Source organism: Brassica napus, chromosome C9, assembly GCF_020379485.1.
Source record: "Brassica napus cultivar Da-Ae chromosome C9, Da-Ae, whole genome shotgun sequence".
NCBI lineage: Eukaryota > Viridiplantae > Streptophyta > Magnoliopsida > Brassicales > Brassicaceae > Brassica > Brassica napus.
In genome coordinates, this window is record NC_063452.1 from 55,133,656 (window position 1) to 55,153,776 (window position 20,121).

The following is a 20,121-nucleotide window of genomic DNA, read 5'->3' on the forward strand; positions in this document are numbered from 1 at the left end:
AACCAAATTAATTTTTCATCTAATTTAATATAAACTAATTTACAAAGATTTTTTGAAGATTTGGAGAAACAAAAATACCCTACTTCGCTTCTCTCTAGGTTTTACCTCTGCTTTGATTCAAATAGCAATACTCACTCGGATTAACAGCTATAGCATGGACCGTCAATTTTGGTTCTTTCACTTCATCAATACAACTTACGACCAGATGAGCAATATTATAGTTACTCTAGAATGAATGTTTCATTTTCTTAACTATTTCTTTCTCTTGCATTCGAGAGAGTGGGCAAAGATGGTTCTCATTAACTCTTTGGTGCTCTAAGAATCAACCCAAAACTGTACATTTATGGGAAGTGTCAGAGTCTTTTCGGCACTTGGAGTGGTAGCTAGAGGGAGAGGTTGATCCCCAACAGTTCTATAACGTTGCAGGTTCTTACCTCAGACCAAAGTCTGATATTGAATGAAAAACCTTACTTCAACAAGTTTGGCTACGAGGGAACATCGGGTTCTCCACGCGGTGAGGCCCAAACTACAGCTTACAGTGAAAGCACATTCTTAGTTTCTTAAAAGATGATGGTGAGGCCTAATCTTGAGCTTGATTGGTGGGTTTTGAATACACAGTATTTTGAAGACTTTCGTATGTGATATCCAAAAATGTGCTCATGACGTCCTAAAGGTGTGTAATGCTTATAGAAAAAGAGCTCTGGTGGCATCTTTGATGATGCTCTGAGAAATTTAAAGAATATGTGTAATGCTTACAGTCTATTTAAAGAAGGGGGAAGAGATGCCCTGAGAAGTTTAGGGAAGATGTGGACACGCTTCTGTTGAAGGAGTTCATTCTTCTTGGTGTCCCTGGTCTGTTAACGAGAAACAACAGCAGTAACGACCAATAGAGTGACTTTCTTCAGTTTGACCTCCATTGCTTCCGTTTCTTCTTACTTTATTTCATTTTCCTTTTCTTAGTATCATTGATCCTCTTTTCTTTTCTTATATTTGTCACGTCTTTATTGAGAAGTTTCTCTCATTAGAAAATACTGAAACTCAGTTTTCAATGATAATTTTTCAAAGAAATGTGAGTTTAAAATGTCTAACAAAATAGGTTTCGATTGTAACTTTCAAGCCTCAACTTCGTAATCAAGATGATATGTGGAAACGTGGGGTTTGTTAAACTAAATTGACATCTAGAAATATGGAGATACCAAAATGTAAACGTGTCAGTCTATGGCAAGAAATTTCTTGAGCTGCCTCATCAGACCATTCATGTGTACATTACGAAAACCTTTAAACCCTTCCCTTTATGCCAAGAACTTCCTATCGATTAATGGTTTTAAATTTATAACAACTCATAGTGCAAGTCTTCGTAAGATTGATATCAAGGAAAAAGAATCTACAACTTCTTAGAACAAACTCCCGAACTAAATCTGGTGATTAAAATGAAGAATTTCTTTCGATATCAACAAAGCCATGTCGAGGAGAAGCTTACTCGACTTCATCAAGAACATTCGTGCAATGCACATCCATCTAATCTATTAGTTTATGGTTTTATTTTTATCTACCATTAACAAGCACTTAAAAAATTAGTTAATGTGAAATATTTGGTTATTTACATTAATTTTTTTTAATTATAACAAAATCTGTCGAGAAAGAATCTAACAAAATTTTACTTAAAATTTAAATATTTTTATAAAGTAACATATTAATTAATTTTGTAATTAGTAATATAATATTGTTATAAATCAATGTTAACTAAACTTTTATTAGAAAACAAAAAATAAAAATTATATACTATTTTTCTAATAAATTCTATAATTATATTATGTAATATATATAAATAGAAGTGCTATATGAATTATTTGAAAATGTATTAAATAGGTAAATTAACAAAAAAAATTTAAAATTGTTTTATTTAAATAAAGAGAAAATTTTATGTTTACCACTTTCAAGGTACTACTTTTCATCTTTACCACCACTTAAGAGACATTTTCAAAAATAACTTGTTCATTAAGTGACAAAATACTCTTATGCCCTTGTTATCTATATATAATAAATCATTATTTAAATAAATAAAAATAATAAAAAATAATAAAAATAATAAAAAAATAACTTTTTTTTATGTTTCAAATTATACTTTTCAAATTCGAACTTTTTTATAATTTTTTTTTATTTGTTTTTTCGAAATTTTTTTTTAGTTTTTTTCAAAATATTTTTTTGAAAATCGAAAATTATGAAACTATTTTTAATATTTTTTTATATTTTGAAGTATTTATTTATATATTTATTAGAATCTTGAATTTTACATTCCAAAAACCTTACCATACCCCTCAACTCTAAACCCTAAGTCTAGATTAGTTAACCCTAGGGTATAAGTGTCTTTTACCCTTCATTAAAAGTGAGGGTAAAAATGATTAGTGTAAACATGAAAAATGGTACCATGAATGTGGTATTTGTGGCGATTTCCCTCAAATAAATTACCACTTATCACTAAAATGAGTTAAAATTTGTAAAATATATCATATTGTTATACAAAAATAAATTTATTAACATAGGTTAAACATGTGTATCTACAACTACAAATTATATTTTTATTTATTTTGAAACTCACAACAATATATTGCTTAAAATGTTTATATACAAAAATATAATAATATATAATTACTTTTAGTTCATATCCTATTGAAAAATATGTTATTAAGAAACTATGGTATTTTAGTAATTCATTTAAAATACTAATGACAAATCAAATTTTGATTATATATATATTTTTTTAATTATAAAAAAATCTGTGGAGAAAAATCTAGAAAATACTATCCAAAATTAAAATATTTTTTATTACATAATGTATTAATGTATTAACAAAAAAAACAAATTCAAAAAATTCATGTAGACTTCAAAACTCAAAAATAGTAGTAGTAATTTTTCAAAGTTTTTCTGACAAAATATAAAAAAATAAATATTCAAACTCAAAATAATATTTAAAATTTTACAAAAGCTAAAATTATAGATAATAAAGAATAACCTTTTGAAATGCTTCACGAAAAAACAAACTATATATATTGTAAAAACTAAAGAAATCTAATACTTTGAAATCTTAACTAAAAATAAAAAGAAAATTTAATATCATAACATCAAAAAAATATCTTATATCAATAAAATTTAATAAATTAATATGATAGATGCTACTATATATAAAATTTACTAAAATAATAGGACTAAATTATTTAAACAAAACAGTGTTTTACTTATAAAATATGTAAAAAACAAATAATATATGTTAAAATCTATTTTCTTAAACACAACATGTAAATATAAATTACCTTAAACATATTTATTTTCTATAATATAAATAAATAAATTTTAAAAATGTATTATAGCAAAATGTATAAATTAAAGAAAATAATATTTCGAAAGAGGTTATCTATTTGATTATTTCATATTGTGATTTTACAGTACATAACTCCAAAATATATTAGTAAGTAATACAAATTAATAACAAAGTAAAATATATTAAACAAATCACTATATATTAATATTGCTGAATACGGAATATAAATATTATAGAGTTACATAATCTATAATACTCAAATAGAAATTATATATTTAAAACATTTGTAATAATATCAAATACATTTATAAAATAAAAAAATATCCAAACAAACGTGCGGATTAAAATCTAGTTATAATTTAATTTAAGAGAACAAAAACATAAATCTTGATTCTTCAAGTGCTGAAAACTTCAGACTGTCTCAATGATTTCTTTCAGCATAGTTTTGATAAACTCTGCGGTCTACCTGGTACCCCCAAAACTTTATAAGTGGAGCTAGCTTTTCATCAAGTGGTTTTCACTTCTAACATGTAACTATGTTATGGTTTAAAGGATTCTACATCCAGGTCTGGGGTTCGAATCCTAGGCTATGCAATATATTACAGGAAATCTAGGTTTCAAATCCCGGAGAGGCGATTTATTTAAACAATTATGCAGACTACGGAAGAAAAGCTTACAAGGGATCTTCAACGTGATGCAGTTAGGCGTACATCTTCATAAGGCAGGTAGTATTGTCGGTTGTCGAATCGTCTATGTAATATTTCTCATATCATAATGATAAGATCATAATAAATCAGCGTTAAAAAAAAAGTTCAATAATTTTAAAAATCATTAAATAAAATAGATGATAGATCCATACGATCTTATAAACAGGGAACAAAATTATCTAGACATTATGTATAATGTTTATAGCTCTGTATTGCTGAATATAATATACATGTCCAATCAAGTATCAACTATTTCAGTCTGAACCGAGATATATACTAAAGCATGCACAAGTCACATTATCACTAAAATTGACACATGAAATATGTTTAATTTTTTTTAAAATGCTTAAAAAGAAAAGCAGTTTAATTTAGTAACTGATTTCTATTTGTTTATTTTCTAAGTAAAACAAAAATGCTAATATTTTGCACACTTCAGCCATGATCCCACTATCTTTGAAACGGTGTACTTTTCTCTACATACAATTAACTCAGGATGTCCTAAATCAAAATTCATTTATTCTTGCAGAAAACATAAGTCCAGCAGCTTATCTCAATGATTCATCTATCAGTGGGTAGATAAGCACTCACTTACTCTCTCTCTCTTTCTCTCAGAGTTTATTAAGATAAGGGGTAATAATAGTTTAAAAGTCAAAGTGATTTAGCCACTTAAGGAGTTATACAAGTACTAAACAGATTAACTTATAAATATAAACAAGAAAATAAAATAGTTCAAACAGAAACATAGACTAGAAAACGAGAAAAGAAGAAGATACTAAGATAGGATCAGACTGATAACTAAAGTCATAACTCCTCTACTAAGGAGCTTTCTTGAACCGCTTGCTCTCTGGAAAATGATGCCTCTACAATATGGAAAAACATGGAGTTAGTGAGAAATGGCATGCATACAGTTTTTGTGTCTTGTAAAATCTATCAAAATAGTCATTAAGAAAAAAGCTTGCCTGTATCCAGTAGAGTTGTAGGTTCTCGGAACGTTCAAAATGATCAGTAATACGCTTACCCTGCTTGCTCAAATTGGTTAGATAAGGAAACAGTATTATTGATTTCAAAGAGAGAGAGGATGCTTACATTCAGCGCATGTTTTTTACTAGAGAGATGCTTGATGAATTCATCCAGGTGTTTGAAATCAGAGTAGCACACTTTGCAATAAAACATTACGGTAGATTCACCAACCCTTTCAATACTACGTCCACTGCACTTGCGAAGAAGAACATGTCTTCTTGTCTCTGAAACTAATAGATTTTAAGAGATTAGTTTGGTGGTTATATGAAAGTGAGACAGAAGAGAGGAGTGAAAACACACCTGCAAGTAAGCTATCCCAGAGCCACTCTGCAGAAGTGACCAAGACTGACATTTGGGGAGGCCTAAATGAGTAAGACAAAAACAGGTTGTACTTATTTCTTTGTAGTAGATGGGGAAGAAAATCTGAAAAGGCATCATCAGCCTCATCCGATATGATCATCATTGTAGCCGGAGTAGGATTATTATATTGCCATTCATCAATATCATCAGAGATGCGGCCGTTCACGACTTCTGTTTTGTTTCAACAAAAGAAAGCATGCATTTTCAGTAGGGAGGGATAGGTATTAATTTTTGTGACTAACTAACAAACTAACCAAGAGTGGCATGTGCAAGATCGATTCCAGTGGAAGAGAGGGCTTGAAGGTGGTGTTGAGGGGTTTTTTTATGGTCACCATAGGCGGTGATGGAGACAGGACCAGAGTAGCCTAGTTCCTTGAAGGCTCCTTCCAAACTGGGACGGATCCGACGAGCATCATAACCGTCGGGAATAGGACAGTCAAACATGTCCCACAAGACATGGATTTTAGCTGTCGCAAATTCAGGCGTGGCAGCGTAGTTCTTTCCCCACTTGCTCGTTACAGATTGGAGTTGTGAATCATCAGGGCGTAAAATCTCCTGCAAAAAGAAAACATTTAAAAGACAATGAAACAAAGAATTGATACAATCAGAGAGAGAGAGAGAGAGGGGATGGTTACTTCGAGTGCATGCTTTTTAGTGGAGAGATGCTTCCTGAAACTCTTCAGGCTTTGGCGATCCAAAGAGCACGATTTGCAATAAAACTTAGCAGATGATGATGATGATGATTCACCAGTGCTTGTCTTAGTTAGTAATTTTTCCCAGAGCCACTCTTTGCGAGTGCGCACGAACAATCCTGCGCGAGGTTTGACTGAATAAGCCAGAAAAAGGTCGTAACACGTGCGTTGTTGTAGCCGAGACAGATCCCAATTGAAGACATCTAACACCTGATTGGATATGATCATCATTTTAGCCGGAGGAGGATTATCCTCTCGCCATTTCACCATATCTTTATACATGAGTGCGCACGTGCATCCTATTTCATTACCATATATTCCTTTATTAACTAAAAAGGCCCATATCTTCCGCAGATACTTATATATATATATATATATATATATATATATATATATATATAAAAAAAAGCTGGACTAACCAGATCTGGTATGTACCACAGCGACTCCAGTGGAAGATAGAGCTCGTAGGAGGTGTTCAGGAGTTTGTTTTTGGTCTCCATAGGCTGTGACTGTGATGGAGACAGGACCAGTGTAGCCTAGCTCCTTGAAAGCTCCTTCCAAACTGGGACGGACCCCACGAGCATCGATACCCTCTGGAACCGGACAGTCAAACATGTCCCACCACACCGCTATTTTAGCCGCCGCCGCCGCAGCAGCATCGTTCCCACCCATTCTCTCTACACCTTTTAACAGATCTCAGACACAGATCTCGTTTCTACCCTTGTCACAGGGTTTTTCTTTTTATATATGTTGCCACCAACCTATTGGGCCTAACTGAAACCCATTAAACTTATGGGCTTACGAATTCGGATAAATCTTTTTCCTTATACCAACATTTTAGAATTAGTATAAGAATAAATTAATCCAATATAATGGGGGTTATCTACTTTATTAAACGTTATGGAAAAAGAACAAACAAGTAAAATATATCTTATATATATTTATACTATTAAAAGTGTGCTTAAGTGGCAGAGCTAGCATAAAACGAGGGTGGTCATATGACCCATGTGAACTTTTGCAAAAACAATTTTTCCTTGTGTTTTTGAGGACTCCCTCTTCCGTCGATCAGGATCTGACTCCGGTACACGGAGTCTTCTTGACGATGTGTAGTCGGCTTCGACTCCGGTGGTTCGCGTCTTCAAGATGGAGTTATTCGGATTTTGGTTTCATGGGGGGGCGTATTTTACGGTGGTGGTTCTGTGGTAAACGGGTGTAGGAGGTGATTCGGAAGTGGTGGTTTCGTTTGATGACGAAGGCTCTGTCTTTGGGTTCCGTTGGTGGTTCCCGAGTGGTGTCTCGACGGTTTTCAGATGAAGATGTTTGAAGCGTGGGTGATGGACTCTGTTGATATGGGTTGCGTTCGTCTTTTCTATGAAGATGGAGGTGTTTAGTTCTCTGAATCTCGGCTTTATTGTCGTTTGTGGAATGGTTATGTTGGATGGTGACGGTGGTTGGATGTATCGGATGAGATCTCGTCATCGGACAATTTGAAGCTCTCCGAGGGATGGTGATTTAGATATGTGAAGTTTCGTCTCTTATGTTTGTGGCGTATGGTGTTGGATGAGATCTCGAAGTGTCTCGATTGAAGCTCTCTAATGCTTGGAACACATGAGATGAAGGAAAGCTGTGAAGTTGGTGGTTCGGATCTGTTCCCGGCAGATATTCCGGTGTTGTTCAGTCGTCATTGATTCCCTCCGCGGTCGGTGAAGGAATGGAGGCGGTTTCCTGGACATCAAATACAACATCGGTTAAATAATAAATTAACAATATTTACATTTTATATAATCATAAATATAGTAAACATCATAATATGATAATAAACATAAAATTATATTTTAAATTTGGTTAAAAATTATAGATAATATTTTTATTCTAAAAATTTATAATATAAATTAAAATATAATAGATATATTTTAGTATTTCTATTATTTCAATTTAAAAATTTTATTCTTATTTTTATTTTTGTATTTATATTTATATTGTTTTTGAAAAAAGAAAAAAGAAATTTTACCCTCCCGCAACCGCTAGCTGGAACCAGCTTTTAAATTTAAGAGGTTTAGAACGATTTAGAGCGGTTTGAGTGATTTTGCAAAACACCAACAACCGCTATTAATCGCAAAAACTGCGTTTGCAGGTGGTAGCTAGCGGGAAAACCAGTCATGTCCTTACTCCATTTTGAAAAGAAAATAGAGATATACATTGGATATGCTATAATACGTGGAGTGGTCATAATGAATTGATTTGCTAATTTGCTACTTTGACTTAAAGTGAATTTCCTTGTATAACCATTATATTACTCCCTCCGTTTCATAATACTTGATGTTTTGTAATAGTACACAAAGATTAAGAAAATTACATTTCCCTAGAAAAATATTTTAAAGATATAATTTTAAAATCAGTTAACCAATTATAAAAAAGACTGTAAAATCTAATTGATTGAACAGTTTCCAATAAAGTTAAAGTTAACCTTAAAATCTCAAAACTTTTTTAAAATCTCAAAACTTCATGTAAATTGAAACAAAACAAACCTTCTAAAACATCATCTATATTGAAACGGAGGGAGTATTTTTTTTGTATGGATCTGATTTTTGAACAGTAACAAAACGAAAGTACAAAGAGATTAACAATCTGCCAATACTAGATGAATCTATGATACTTCAGCTGGTGAGTAGTTCGAGTCTGGCTAAGATTCAGTAGTGTTAATTTGATAATCCATAAAATGTAAACATCAATTTTACATATGTGTGATGATGTTAAATATCACATGGTCTCTAGTATATATGGGAAAGGTATGGGAAAGGGCAGGAAAAAATGAATGAAGTAACTTAAAACACAACTAATTTTCATCTTTCTTGTTTTGATTAATACTCCGTGTATATCCAATCATGATTAATTTAATTTTACGATTCAAATAAATTTTTCTTTTTTTTAAAGAAGAAAGTGATTCAATTAGATAATGACCATCTAAATATTAACGTATAGTCGTAATAATTTGTCACAATAATATCATTCCATTGACCGGATGTGGTAGCTCGTTTGGTAAGGACTTTGGGGGACAATTGTCATGCTCCCGGGTTCGACGCCAGACGGAGGGGAACTGCCCATCCTGTCATCAAATGCGGTACTGGGTGTTGGGCCTTGTCCCCAGCCCAGGTTTAAACCCTCCCGGGTGAAGTGGACCGCTGCCTAACCGGACCTAGGGAATGATCCACGTAAGTGGGGAACCCTGGATTATCAATAAAAATAATAATAATATCATTCCACGCATGGCTCGTTGTTTTAATCATTAACAATTATACTCTATTTATTTATATTTATTTCATTTCATATAAAAGTCACCATGGATCAATGTTTAATGATAACTAGCCTTTGAAGGAGAGAGAGATAAGAAGATGTTGTAACATCACATAGCAAAGGGAAGGCACACTAACCATGTAGTAAATCTTAAATGGATGTGTTCTCATTTAAATTCATTCGATCATCATTTAGTACTATGATCATATGCTGATTTTGATTTTTTTTATTGTTTGCAGTACACTGGAGGTGGAGAGAACTAGTACCAGTAATCAAGATGCAAAAGAAAAATGCCAACTTGTCTGGACAACAGTCTTTTTCTAAGGTAAGTAATTACTTATCTATTGGAAGTAATTCGTAGGGTGATAAAGTAGACAATGTAGAATAAGGCATTAGATTATAGAACCCTGGCTTAAGTTTCGATGTTTGTTTTTTACTTGCTTCAGTGATGTATATAAGGGTTTATGTCAATGATTAACTAATATAACATACGATTTTTGGGAATGGTTTTAAACAACAGCAAATAATTCTTACAATTGTCGAAATCAAAAGAATAACAATCTTATTGAATAGATTTTTTGGAAATCAAAACTAATGTTGTTTTCATAACTAAAAAAAAAATCTTTGTGAAAAAATAAACATTCTTCAACCATAGATCAATTGTGAAGGCCTGAAATCTGCAAAGAACATAAGTAAAATAAATTATAAGTCGCATGACCTCACGGTGTACACAAAAAAACACATAGAATTTTTTTTTTTTAAAGAACTCATCCAAACACACTCGTATAAGACATCAAAATGATAGAAATTCACATACCTTCTTTCACATTTGTTTAAAGGTTGTCGAAAACTTCTTTGAAAACTACATTCATAGTCTTTTTCTGAGGTTTGCCATCTTCGTCTAAAATCAAAATCTTCAATCCCTTTTTTGAAGTGACTCTAGAAACAGCCACATATAGCTGACCATGTGAAAAGACAGGTCTTGGTAGATAAAGACCTACTTCAGACAGCGATTGTCCTTGACTTTTGTTGATTGTTATTGCAAAAGCCACAGCGAGAGGCAGTTGCCGTCTCCGCATTTTGAAAGGCAATCTGGTGTCTGATGGGGTTATCAGCAATCTAGGAATATCAACTATTTCCCCAACCCTTTCTCCTGTTATAATCCTAGCTTGAACCATAAAATCCATTAGTTGAGTGACTTGCAGTCTCGTCCCATTCATTAAGCCATCAGTAGGCGCTATGTTTCTGAGAACCATAACAGGACAACCAACCTTTAGTCTAAGACTATGATTTGGTAAGCCAGAAACCTTAATCGTGTTAAGAAAATCAGGACTAAGAGCTTCATTGTTTACAGAACTTGTATCAGAGGGATCAATGCTATCAGCACTGTTATAAATTTTTTCCTCACCTGAAATGGAAAACATATATTAGGAGAATAACATCTAAACATAAATGGCAAATTAAAAGATTCAGAAAAAATATTTACCCTGTAGCTTATCCAACATATATTCATTAACTCTTAACATCTTCGTTAGTTGGACAAAGGATAGCTCTCTCTTGAAAAAATTTCGCCTCTTTGTTTTCATGTAGTGAAGTTGAATCGCCATATATCGCTTCGCTGATTGCTTCTATAGGATTGTCATTTGAGTCGGTAATCAAAAATTCATAGGGGATTTCTATCTCTGCCTCACCATCATTAGGCTCTGAAAGTTTACCATCACCAACTTTTAATATCCACTCTGAAAATTCCTGAAGATCCTTTAACTCGCCTGCTGACAATCCAGCTGATAGCAATCTCATATTTTTGGTGAGCTTAAGCACTTTGCAGTGTTCCCAAAGATACGATGAGTTCAGTGAGGCCATAACAATTTCAGCTCTACCAGCACCATTTATAACAGGCAAAACCTGCCTAAAATCACCACCAAAAACGACAACCTTTCCACCAAATGGCTGTGTATCGTGTTTTCCCACTATATCAGATAAACTTCTATCCAATGCTTCAAAACAATGCTTGCTCATCATAGGTGCTTCGTCCCATATAATAAGTGATGACGCTTTCACTAAATTAGCTTGGTCAGTTCCGTGCTTCATAGTACATGAGGAAAACTCATCTGGATTTAGGGGAATACCGAATCTGGAATGAGCTGTCCGACCGCCTTGCAACAACAATGATGCGATGCCACTTGAAGCCACATTTAGAACAATATCTCCTTGAGATCGTATAGCTGCAGAAAGCAATTTCCAGAGGAAAGTTTTGCCAGTTCCACCAAAACCACTAACAAAAAACATTCCACCATCTCCCTTATTAACAGCCAATAGTATCTGCTCATATATCTCTCTTTGCTCGCAAGTCATCTTCTGAATATCTCTTGCAAGAGTTTCTAACAATGAGGAACGGCAATAGCTGCGTTCGTCTAACACCAAGACGTTGGAATCCTGCGAATCTGTCCTTGGTAATTTAGGCATAGATTCAAACCTTGTTAGAGAAGTACCATTTCTTTTCAATATTTTTTCTATCTCTAGTAAACAATACTTCTTTTTCTCGTCATCACTCAGAATCAGACCTACAATGAAAAAGGAAAGGACAGGCAAGCTCAGTAAATTAGTTTATAATACACGTCATATCATGTAGCGTTCTAGATTGATTTTATTAGTAAAATTAGAAGCACACCTGGTCTGTTAAAATTTCTTCTCCTGTTGTGCTCGATATCTTCTGACAAAAACTGCCAAGTGTTTTCCCATACCGTCTCTGGCTTAGACAAAGTGTTACTCATAAGCATCATAACAAACACTTTCCGTAGCTCACTTGCTGTGCTTTCAAAACTTCTTCTTACTATGTCATCAATGTACTCCTGATCATCATCTAATAACCCACGAGCATAACATGCATCTTTGTAGCTCGGATACAGAACACCTTGATATGTTTTAATGTCATCATAACTGGTGGGTCCCTTGACAACATTCAATAATACACGCAAGAAATAAGCAGCTTCCTGGGTCCTAGGAGTATAATTAATCCGGCCTAGAGCAAATCCCCGCTTCCGTCTTTTGAACTTCTTTGACCTTTTATCGTAAGTAAAGTAGTTTGGAATCTGAGCATAGGTTAATGTTCTTGCAAGATCATCAATTTTACACAACTCAAACCAAGCCAAGAACATTGTATTTTGAATGAGCTTCCGGCTGACCACTGCTTTCAATTTATCTTTCCCTTTGAAAGTAACAACTTGCTTATCAGGGAGATGAAAACTAAGCTTCTCAACAGCAGTAGATCGATAGTGAATAGGAAATTTAAAGACTCTCCACGTTCCTTCACATGTTGAAACATATCTGCATACACAAAATGGTAAAGATCAAATTCGCAGCTTACTTGAGTAAGTTGTAACCGGAAAGAATCATAATTTTTAAGTACCTGCAATCGAAGAATTCCTTGAGTTCATTCCTTTTCTTGTCGAGCTTTTCCTTAGTAAGCTCAACATCTCCCAACTCACTTGCAACAATATTGTCTGGGGGTTCAACAGCAACTGTGACACGATCCTGTCCTTTATTTATGTATTTGAATAAATACTTTATAGAACCAACTTGGTTGCACCACTCGACGTTAATATGAGCTCTGTATAGAAGAGATAATTTTCGGTTATAAGGAATGACATATCGATTGTCAAATTTCACTCCATTCTTTAGAACATAGTTATCTGACTGTTGACGCCTTCTGTAAACCGGAAACCCTTCTTTATTGATAGTGGTCTTCTCAGCAAATGATTTAGGATATGACTTAGAGCAACGGCCATTCTCCATACATGGAGAATTAGTATTAGCTCGTCCACATGGACCATGAATCATCATATCTTTAATGACCTCATAAAGTTCTGGTTCTTCTTTTTTATTAGGAATCTCTGCAGAAATGATGTTGTCAATATCTTCTGTTGTAGGAACCTTTATCTTCTTCATGAATAAGAGAATGTGAGCATGTGGTAAACCTCGTTTCTGGAACTCAATTGTGTACATAGCTGTTCCAAGCAAAAAAAAAAATAGTCATCTGTTACAAAAATTCACACGGTATGGAAGAACAATCAAACTAAAAGACAGTTGAGTTTGTCTTACATGAGTGTGTCTCTCCCAGAATATTTTTCTTTGTCAAAGAATCCATCAATGAATCAAGTTTGATCTTGAAGATCCTACAAATAATGTCTGATCTGTCTTCAGCCTTAAGCTTCCTTGCCTTAACATATCTTGTGATCTCTGGCCATTTGGGATTACATGTGAATGTTATGAAAAGATCTGGAAATCCAAAATGCTTACATATTGTCATAGCATCCAAGTAGTTGTTCTTCATATATCTAGGACTCCCTACAAATGACGCTGGTAATGTAAACTCTGTTCCTTGCTCATTCATATCCACTTTGCCTGCATTCTCAGACTCTTTAATGGAGTCATAACTATCAGATCGAAGAGAAGGTTGGTTTAACTTCAAATATCGCAGTCGATTAGACTCAATTGTTGTGAACGCATCCACCACAAACTGCTGAAATAGCCTTCTAGAATGTAGGAGAGCATGAGACTCGTTTTTACGTTCATGTAGTCGAAAGGCAAAGAATTGCCTCATACTGATATTAGGCTTCTTGTGTTTTTTTGTCTTCTCTGTTGCTCCTTTCTTAATACCCAGTCTGAATCCATCTTCTCCATACGTAAACAAAAGAGGATATTGAAGTGCAAGATAAGAAGCATGAATCTCGTTTATCCTCGGCAGTTTCCCTGATTTTTGTTGTAGGACAATATCCCTTTTGTCCATATCAAGACTAAAATCACCAGGAATCAAGGCAGCAACCTCTGAGGCCGTGGGTGTATTATATGTCCTTCCATCCTTCGATCTCTCACTAACAATCCTCATATGAAAAGAATTATCTGGATCTGTGTTAAAGCGGTCTCTTGCTGATCTAAACTTTTTTACATATGGATTGACTTCATTCAACATCTTCATCAATGTCTCAATAATATCTTTCTTGAGATTATCCTTTTTCTTGACCACAAAGTTTTGTTTACCAGAGCTGTAAAACATAGTTAAAAACCGCCATGTTAGTTAGAAAAGTGGGTCAAAATGTGTTCAGAAGGTTTATTGTTATACCTTAAACATTTAGATCTGTTTTCAACTTCATTCTCTGTGTCCACTATGTATAGTTGTCCAAACTTGGGGTCACTTCCATCAGGTGGGGTTAAATTACCCAATAGATGATAATTTTCTCCTTGTAGCTGAAACATATCAGGGCCTCTACCCTTTTTCAAAGACCTCTCAACTCTTCCACCAAGGGAAGTGAAGGAAAAAACCATATTGTAAGGTCTTATATGTTTCTGGAAGTGTCTGCTTCTTGGTTCATCTCCTTCCAAGAGCTTTTTTAAAACTGATGGTGGTTCTTTCAATAAAGGCAGTTGGACTTGACCTTGCATACAACATAATGAAAATGTAGGTTTCTTTGCATTTCTCCGCTTGTTGAGTCTTTCTCCATACCACATGATAGCACCACAATGACCACATTTGTAGTCCGGATCACCTTCATCTAAATAGTCTGCAAAATTCGAAATGAAAACAAAATGTAAATTGTTTTCAAATATAGGCAACTTTTTATGTGTTCTTGTATATCAAAGAATTTTGGGGTGGTTACCATTTTCATTAACATATGACTTAGATTGTTTAGAAGCCTTTTTAATTTCATCCGGGCGTTCTGAATTAGGCGCCTTATTAGTGGTAATCATCCTATCATCCTGTTCTTCAGAAACTATAGGATCATCTAAGTCAGAATCTTCATTTTCTGTATCAGTATTCTCTTGGGAAGAACATTCAAAAACCTGATCATTATCCTCATCAACTATCCCTGTATGCAAAACAATTAATTAATCATGTAATGTCCAAAAAGATTAAATTACACAATTACAAAGAAAACACCTAAACGTGTTGTTACCTCCAAACAAATCATTTCCCACCAATTCATCTTCTTCTTCTATGGTCTGAGTTGATGCATTGAATGTGCGTGCTTGTTTTGGTGTTCTTTTATTTGGCAAATGTGATATATTAGTAATGTCTTTTAGGACATTACATGAACTTTTGCGTTTATGGCCTCCCTTGGATTTGATTGATTTGAAGCTCCTCTCATGTAGATTTTCTGTTTATTTCCAATGCAAGACCATTGAAATGAGCATTTTTTTTCTAGGTGAGACCAAATGTAAATAAGAAATCTAAACAAAACTTACTTGTTATTGAGGTTAAGCAACTGCTGGGCGTGGGGGTATATGACACTCTGTCTTTGATTAAATCGAGACCTTGCAAAGATAATCAAATCTAACAAACCAGTTTTTGACAAAGGACACTGTGTATTTTCTTTATATAGGAAATAAGTTCTTTTAGGTGAATGACTTACCAAGGACTAATCTTCTCAAATTCCTTGGTGTTTGTGGTGAAAGCATGCTTATTTGTTGATATGGTGGAATTGTGTAGCTTGGAACTTGGTGACCTTCTATGGTTTCCAACAGTCTAAAATAAATAGAACTTAATGGAATATCCTGATTTGAGATAGATTTAGAACAACTATGGTTCTCTTCAAGGTTAGGGATCTCATTGATTGTTGGTGTTCGTTTTCTTTTTGCTGTGTCAATTCCAAGTCCTACATTTCCTCTTTTCCGGTTCATCATATGAGGAAAACGATGTGCGTGAGAGTGCTCTGTACGAAGAAAAGGATGAGAAAAATCTTGCGCAAGAAAGAGAGGTTGTCAGGATGAGAATAAACTCTTTTGAGGTAAACTCATATTCTTGGTCCCAAATTTAAGATTGACAATATATTGTTGGCTGAAATCTAGGAAAATCGTTTAAGTAAAGAAGTATATTTATGAATCTAGTTATATATTTCTGGCTGTTTTAATTGATTGTTGTATCCATTCAGAATAGATAAAATATATAATTATTACAATCAGTTATTATAGTTCTCTAATAAAACGGTGCCAATATAAATGGTTGATATAACTAAGAATTGTTTTGATTTTATTCTAAGCAATCTTGTTGTTGGAGATTATGAAGAGATGTGATGAGAAGGACGTTAATATGCAAAGGTAATAACGTAACAGATTCGGCGAATATCAAAGCTGAGACAGGTATGTTCTTGGTATATTATATCCTTAAAATTAGATAGTTAGAAATCATCTAAGTCAGTTCGACCATATGAATTGCTTAGTTAGTTATGTTATCTTAGGGGACTGAATAATATGTTTACATGTATCTGATAATTCAAAATAAAACAATTCAAAAGAAATCAAATAGAAAACCAGCTTTTATTCATTGTCACTTAAACAAAGATAAGAAACAATAGAAAACAATAGAAAGCACTGCAAAACATTAAAAGTACTGAGAAAATAAAAGTAAAAAAACATTTTAAAAACATTGAAAGGAGGAAACTTTTTTCTATCCGAACAGCTTAATCGGTTTTCGCCTTTTCCTGTTTGATCACTTTGGTGCATAGTTTCTTGGAAGTGGATGTTAGGTCCGGTAGATCAGCATCATCTTCTTTGCGTTTTGAATATGGAGTTTTAGGATCTTCAGATGAACTTGAATCCAACAGCAACACCTAAAACCGTAGAAGTTGCGATTTGGTTTTAAAAATTAAGCTAAGAAAATAAGAAGAATTATAACATAATCAGAAATACAACTTTTTTTTTACTTACACCACCAGATGACATTGTAGAAGAAGTTGTTCCCATTTCCGAAATTGCCTCATAACCACTTTCAATGCTTACAACCTTATCTCCAGAACAAACTTCTAAAACCAAGAAGGTGGCTGATCCACTTGAGACATTTTCAGAGTTGATAGACACCCCAAAACAGAAGGACTTTCCCACCAAATTACGGATAGGTTCTGGTAGTATCTCTGGATCTTCTATCTATTAAAGTTTTGAAACCATTTGTTAGTTTTAAATTGCACTAACGTGATATGCTAAAAAACTATATAAAAAAATACCTCTCCATAAGAACCATCCCATAGATCATCAACTTTCACACCAACAATGGATTTTGCAACAGAGCCTAGTAACATTAGACTACATGTCTCTGTGTCATCTTTCACGACCACATGGAGTTTGAACCTTATAAAATCACAGAAAAGGATTGGCAAATTGTATGATAATTAAAAAATCAAAAACGTAACACATGTAATTCGATTGTAAACACTTACTTGGGGGAAACATGAGTCACAATAGCATTACAAATTTCACAATGAAACTTTGGTTTGTCAATTCTCTTCATCTCTTCATAATCAATATTTGCGAGCTTATTGACTTTTTTGCTGTGACGGTCACACCCAAAGTAAAACCATGCCCAATCAGTGTCTATTGCTTCAATTGTGCATATGGTTTTACAAATCTCCATCTGCATATAAGTGTTTTTGTTGGACCAAATAATTGATATCAAACTTAAATGCAATAAAAAATCTCAGAAAACCACATTGAGACAGAGAAATCAATGAACAAAGAATTAAGTGATTACCTTAGTTGCATCCATGATTTCTGAAATCGGCTTGATCTCTGCATCATTCCAATCATATTGAATGCGTTTACCATCTTTCTTTCCAGTAGATTTCTCAACCGTAGCTAGTTGTGAATGAGCAGCTGACAAACTACAATATTATGAATCATAAGCATCAATCAGTAACACGTTAGTGTAAACAAAATAAAATCATTACAAATAGGAATATACCTTTCAGTTAACTCTAAAACGTCTGGTTCTGTTGGATTGAGGTACATGCGTGATGCATCAAAGGCGTTTGTGATTTGTACCTCTCCTAGTACAGACAAAGTTTTTAATTTAAAAGTTTAGATGGAGTAAATGATATGAAATAATCATAAGTTTAAAGTAAAATACCTCTAAAGAAGGTCACTTTCGCAAACCGTATCAAACAAACAAAAGTTCGATCATCACACTTCTCAATAAAAGCTTATATTTGCTCAGCATAAGTTCCCCAAAGACAACATGGAAGATCGTTTCCTCTGTTAAGTTATAGATTAGTAAGAGTTTTTTAAAACAGGAGAGTAATGTTTAAAATTGAGGAAATCAGAACATACTGTGAATCAACTAAACGAAATTCAACCCTTTTCCTGTCTTCTCCTTGTGCCTTTACGGTAAGGACATCACCAAGGTCATGAACTCTCCCTATCACATCTGTTAAAAAACGGAGTAATTTATGTTATTCCCATTTATAGAATGTTGTCAGACCACAAAACTGGTTTAAGATTTAAAAAAAAATGTAATAGATAAACATAGTACCTATAAGGTAAACAAACTCTTTTTGTCTGTTTTTCCAATTGATTCATAATTGGACAGAGACAGAAAGATACGATCATCAGCTAAATCAGACCCTCTTATCACAGTTTCATCTGAGATAGCCATCTTGTATGGATGGCGTGTTGTTCTATATTTGCCACCAGCTGGATTCATTTGTACATTTTCAATTACTCCCCATTTTCCTAATGGTAATGCACGTTGAACTTTGGCCATGTGTGTTCTTTTGCAAGAGGCCTGGATTTTGTTTCCCAAACAAAAAACATTGGTAATACTAATTTAGATAGTTAAAGCAGTAACTCTCAATATAAAAAACATATAGAAATGATAATTTACCCATTGGTCTGCTAAAACCATCTCAAAGGTATCTCCAAAAAGTGTGTTCTGCCTCCAGGAATGTAAGCACTTAACTTGAACTCGCCACTTATTTTTGAATGGTCTGAGTTTTGTGAGAGGATGAAAAGTAGCAAGGGTCGACATTTTAAGAGGAATTGAGTCGAATGATTTGGTTTTCACGTAATGGGGAAACAGATATATATAGATAGTGAGTAAAGCTAGGGTTAACGCCAAAAACCAATAAAGATGTTGGTAGTTGTGATTTTTTATCATTAATAGAGAATATGCGGATCGATTTTGTTCCCAAAATTGTTTTGCTTGTTATGGAATTACCGTAATCACGGGGTTGTAGATTTTTAATGAGTTGATACTAAACGTGATCGGCAAGATTACAATAACTTAAAAATCTTTTTGTATTTGATTGACATCGCTATTGTTATGGAAAATGCTTAAAAATAGGGATATATTTGGGCAAGTATATTCGTTTAGTATATTATTGACTTGTTAAAGTTAAATTTGGTTTTTAATTACATGAGTTTAATTAATAATGATATAACTTATGATCTAGATATTGATATTGTCAGGATCAATGCGTGGACAATGACATGGAGTTGTAGCGATCAAAGTTGGGGTTTTATTCTGCATACCAAGATAAACCGAGGTATCATATAAACCGATATTAGATGTTTAATAGTAATTCTGGAAAGCTATGTAGGAGTGTCTCTATTGACTCTATAGATTCAGTAGACAAAGATGAACTAAGGTAGTATCACAATTGAATTCGATGTTGTATGTTTTAGAATTTAGAATGACAATAACGATGATTAAGATGGTTTTGAAATGTTCTGGTTTAGTACTGGTTTTTTAATTATATCTGTTAGTAACTATTTTAAATGATTGGTAGGATAGTGGTATGATATTAATTATAACATTGTCATTGGATGGTTTACTAATACAGAATATGATGGTCTTGGTTTACTAAATAAATGAATACGTTGAGTTTTAACCCCAGTGGCAAAGAGTGGTAATTTTTGTGAAAAAAGTCAGGGCTATGTACAAAGTGTACTTCAGTCTTAATAG

At 33.5% G+C, this 20,121-nt stretch overlaps 1 protein-coding gene, 1 long non-coding RNA gene and 1 pseudogene across 4 annotated transcripts; 1 reads left to right on the forward strand and 2 right to left on the reverse strand.

Moving 5' to 3' along the window:
• Positions 1–4,660: 4,660 nt before the first annotated feature.
• On the reverse strand, positions 4,661–6,853 carry LOC106388051. 2 transcript variants are annotated; one of them, XM_013828027.3, is made up of 7 exons: positions 6,518–6,853; positions 6,042–6,397; positions 5,661–5,961; positions 5,347–5,577; positions 5,113–5,270; positions 4,986–5,045; positions 4,661–4,886 (listed from the first exon to the last, which is right to left on the reverse strand). In XM_013828027.3, exons 1-7 carry the CDS (start codon positions 6,768–6,770, stop codon positions 4,842–4,844), a joined length of 1,404 nt encoding a protein of 467 aa, XP_013683481.1. In that variant the 5' UTR covers positions 6,771–6,853; the 3' UTR covers positions 4,661–4,841. The 2 variants fall into 2 exon arrangements, with proteins under 2 accessions (XP_013683481.1, XP_013683480.1); XM_013828026.3 differs by having other exon boundaries at positions 5,113–5,276.
• Positions 6,854–7,036: 183 nt separating this feature from the next.
• LOC125593063 lies at positions 7,037–19,912 on the forward strand. Of its 2 annotated transcripts, XR_007328986.1 has the most exons (5): positions 7,037–9,532; positions 9,632–9,717; positions 16,044–16,177; positions 16,430–16,529; positions 19,626–19,912. It is a non-coding gene; the product is annotated as an uncharacterized LOC125593063 (long non-coding RNA). The 2 variants fall into 2 exon arrangements; XR_007328985.1 differs by having other exon boundaries at positions 7,037–9,717.
• On the reverse strand, positions 10,226–15,338 carry LOC106403377 (annotated as a pseudogene).
• Positions 19,913–20,121: the final 209 nt, after the last annotated feature.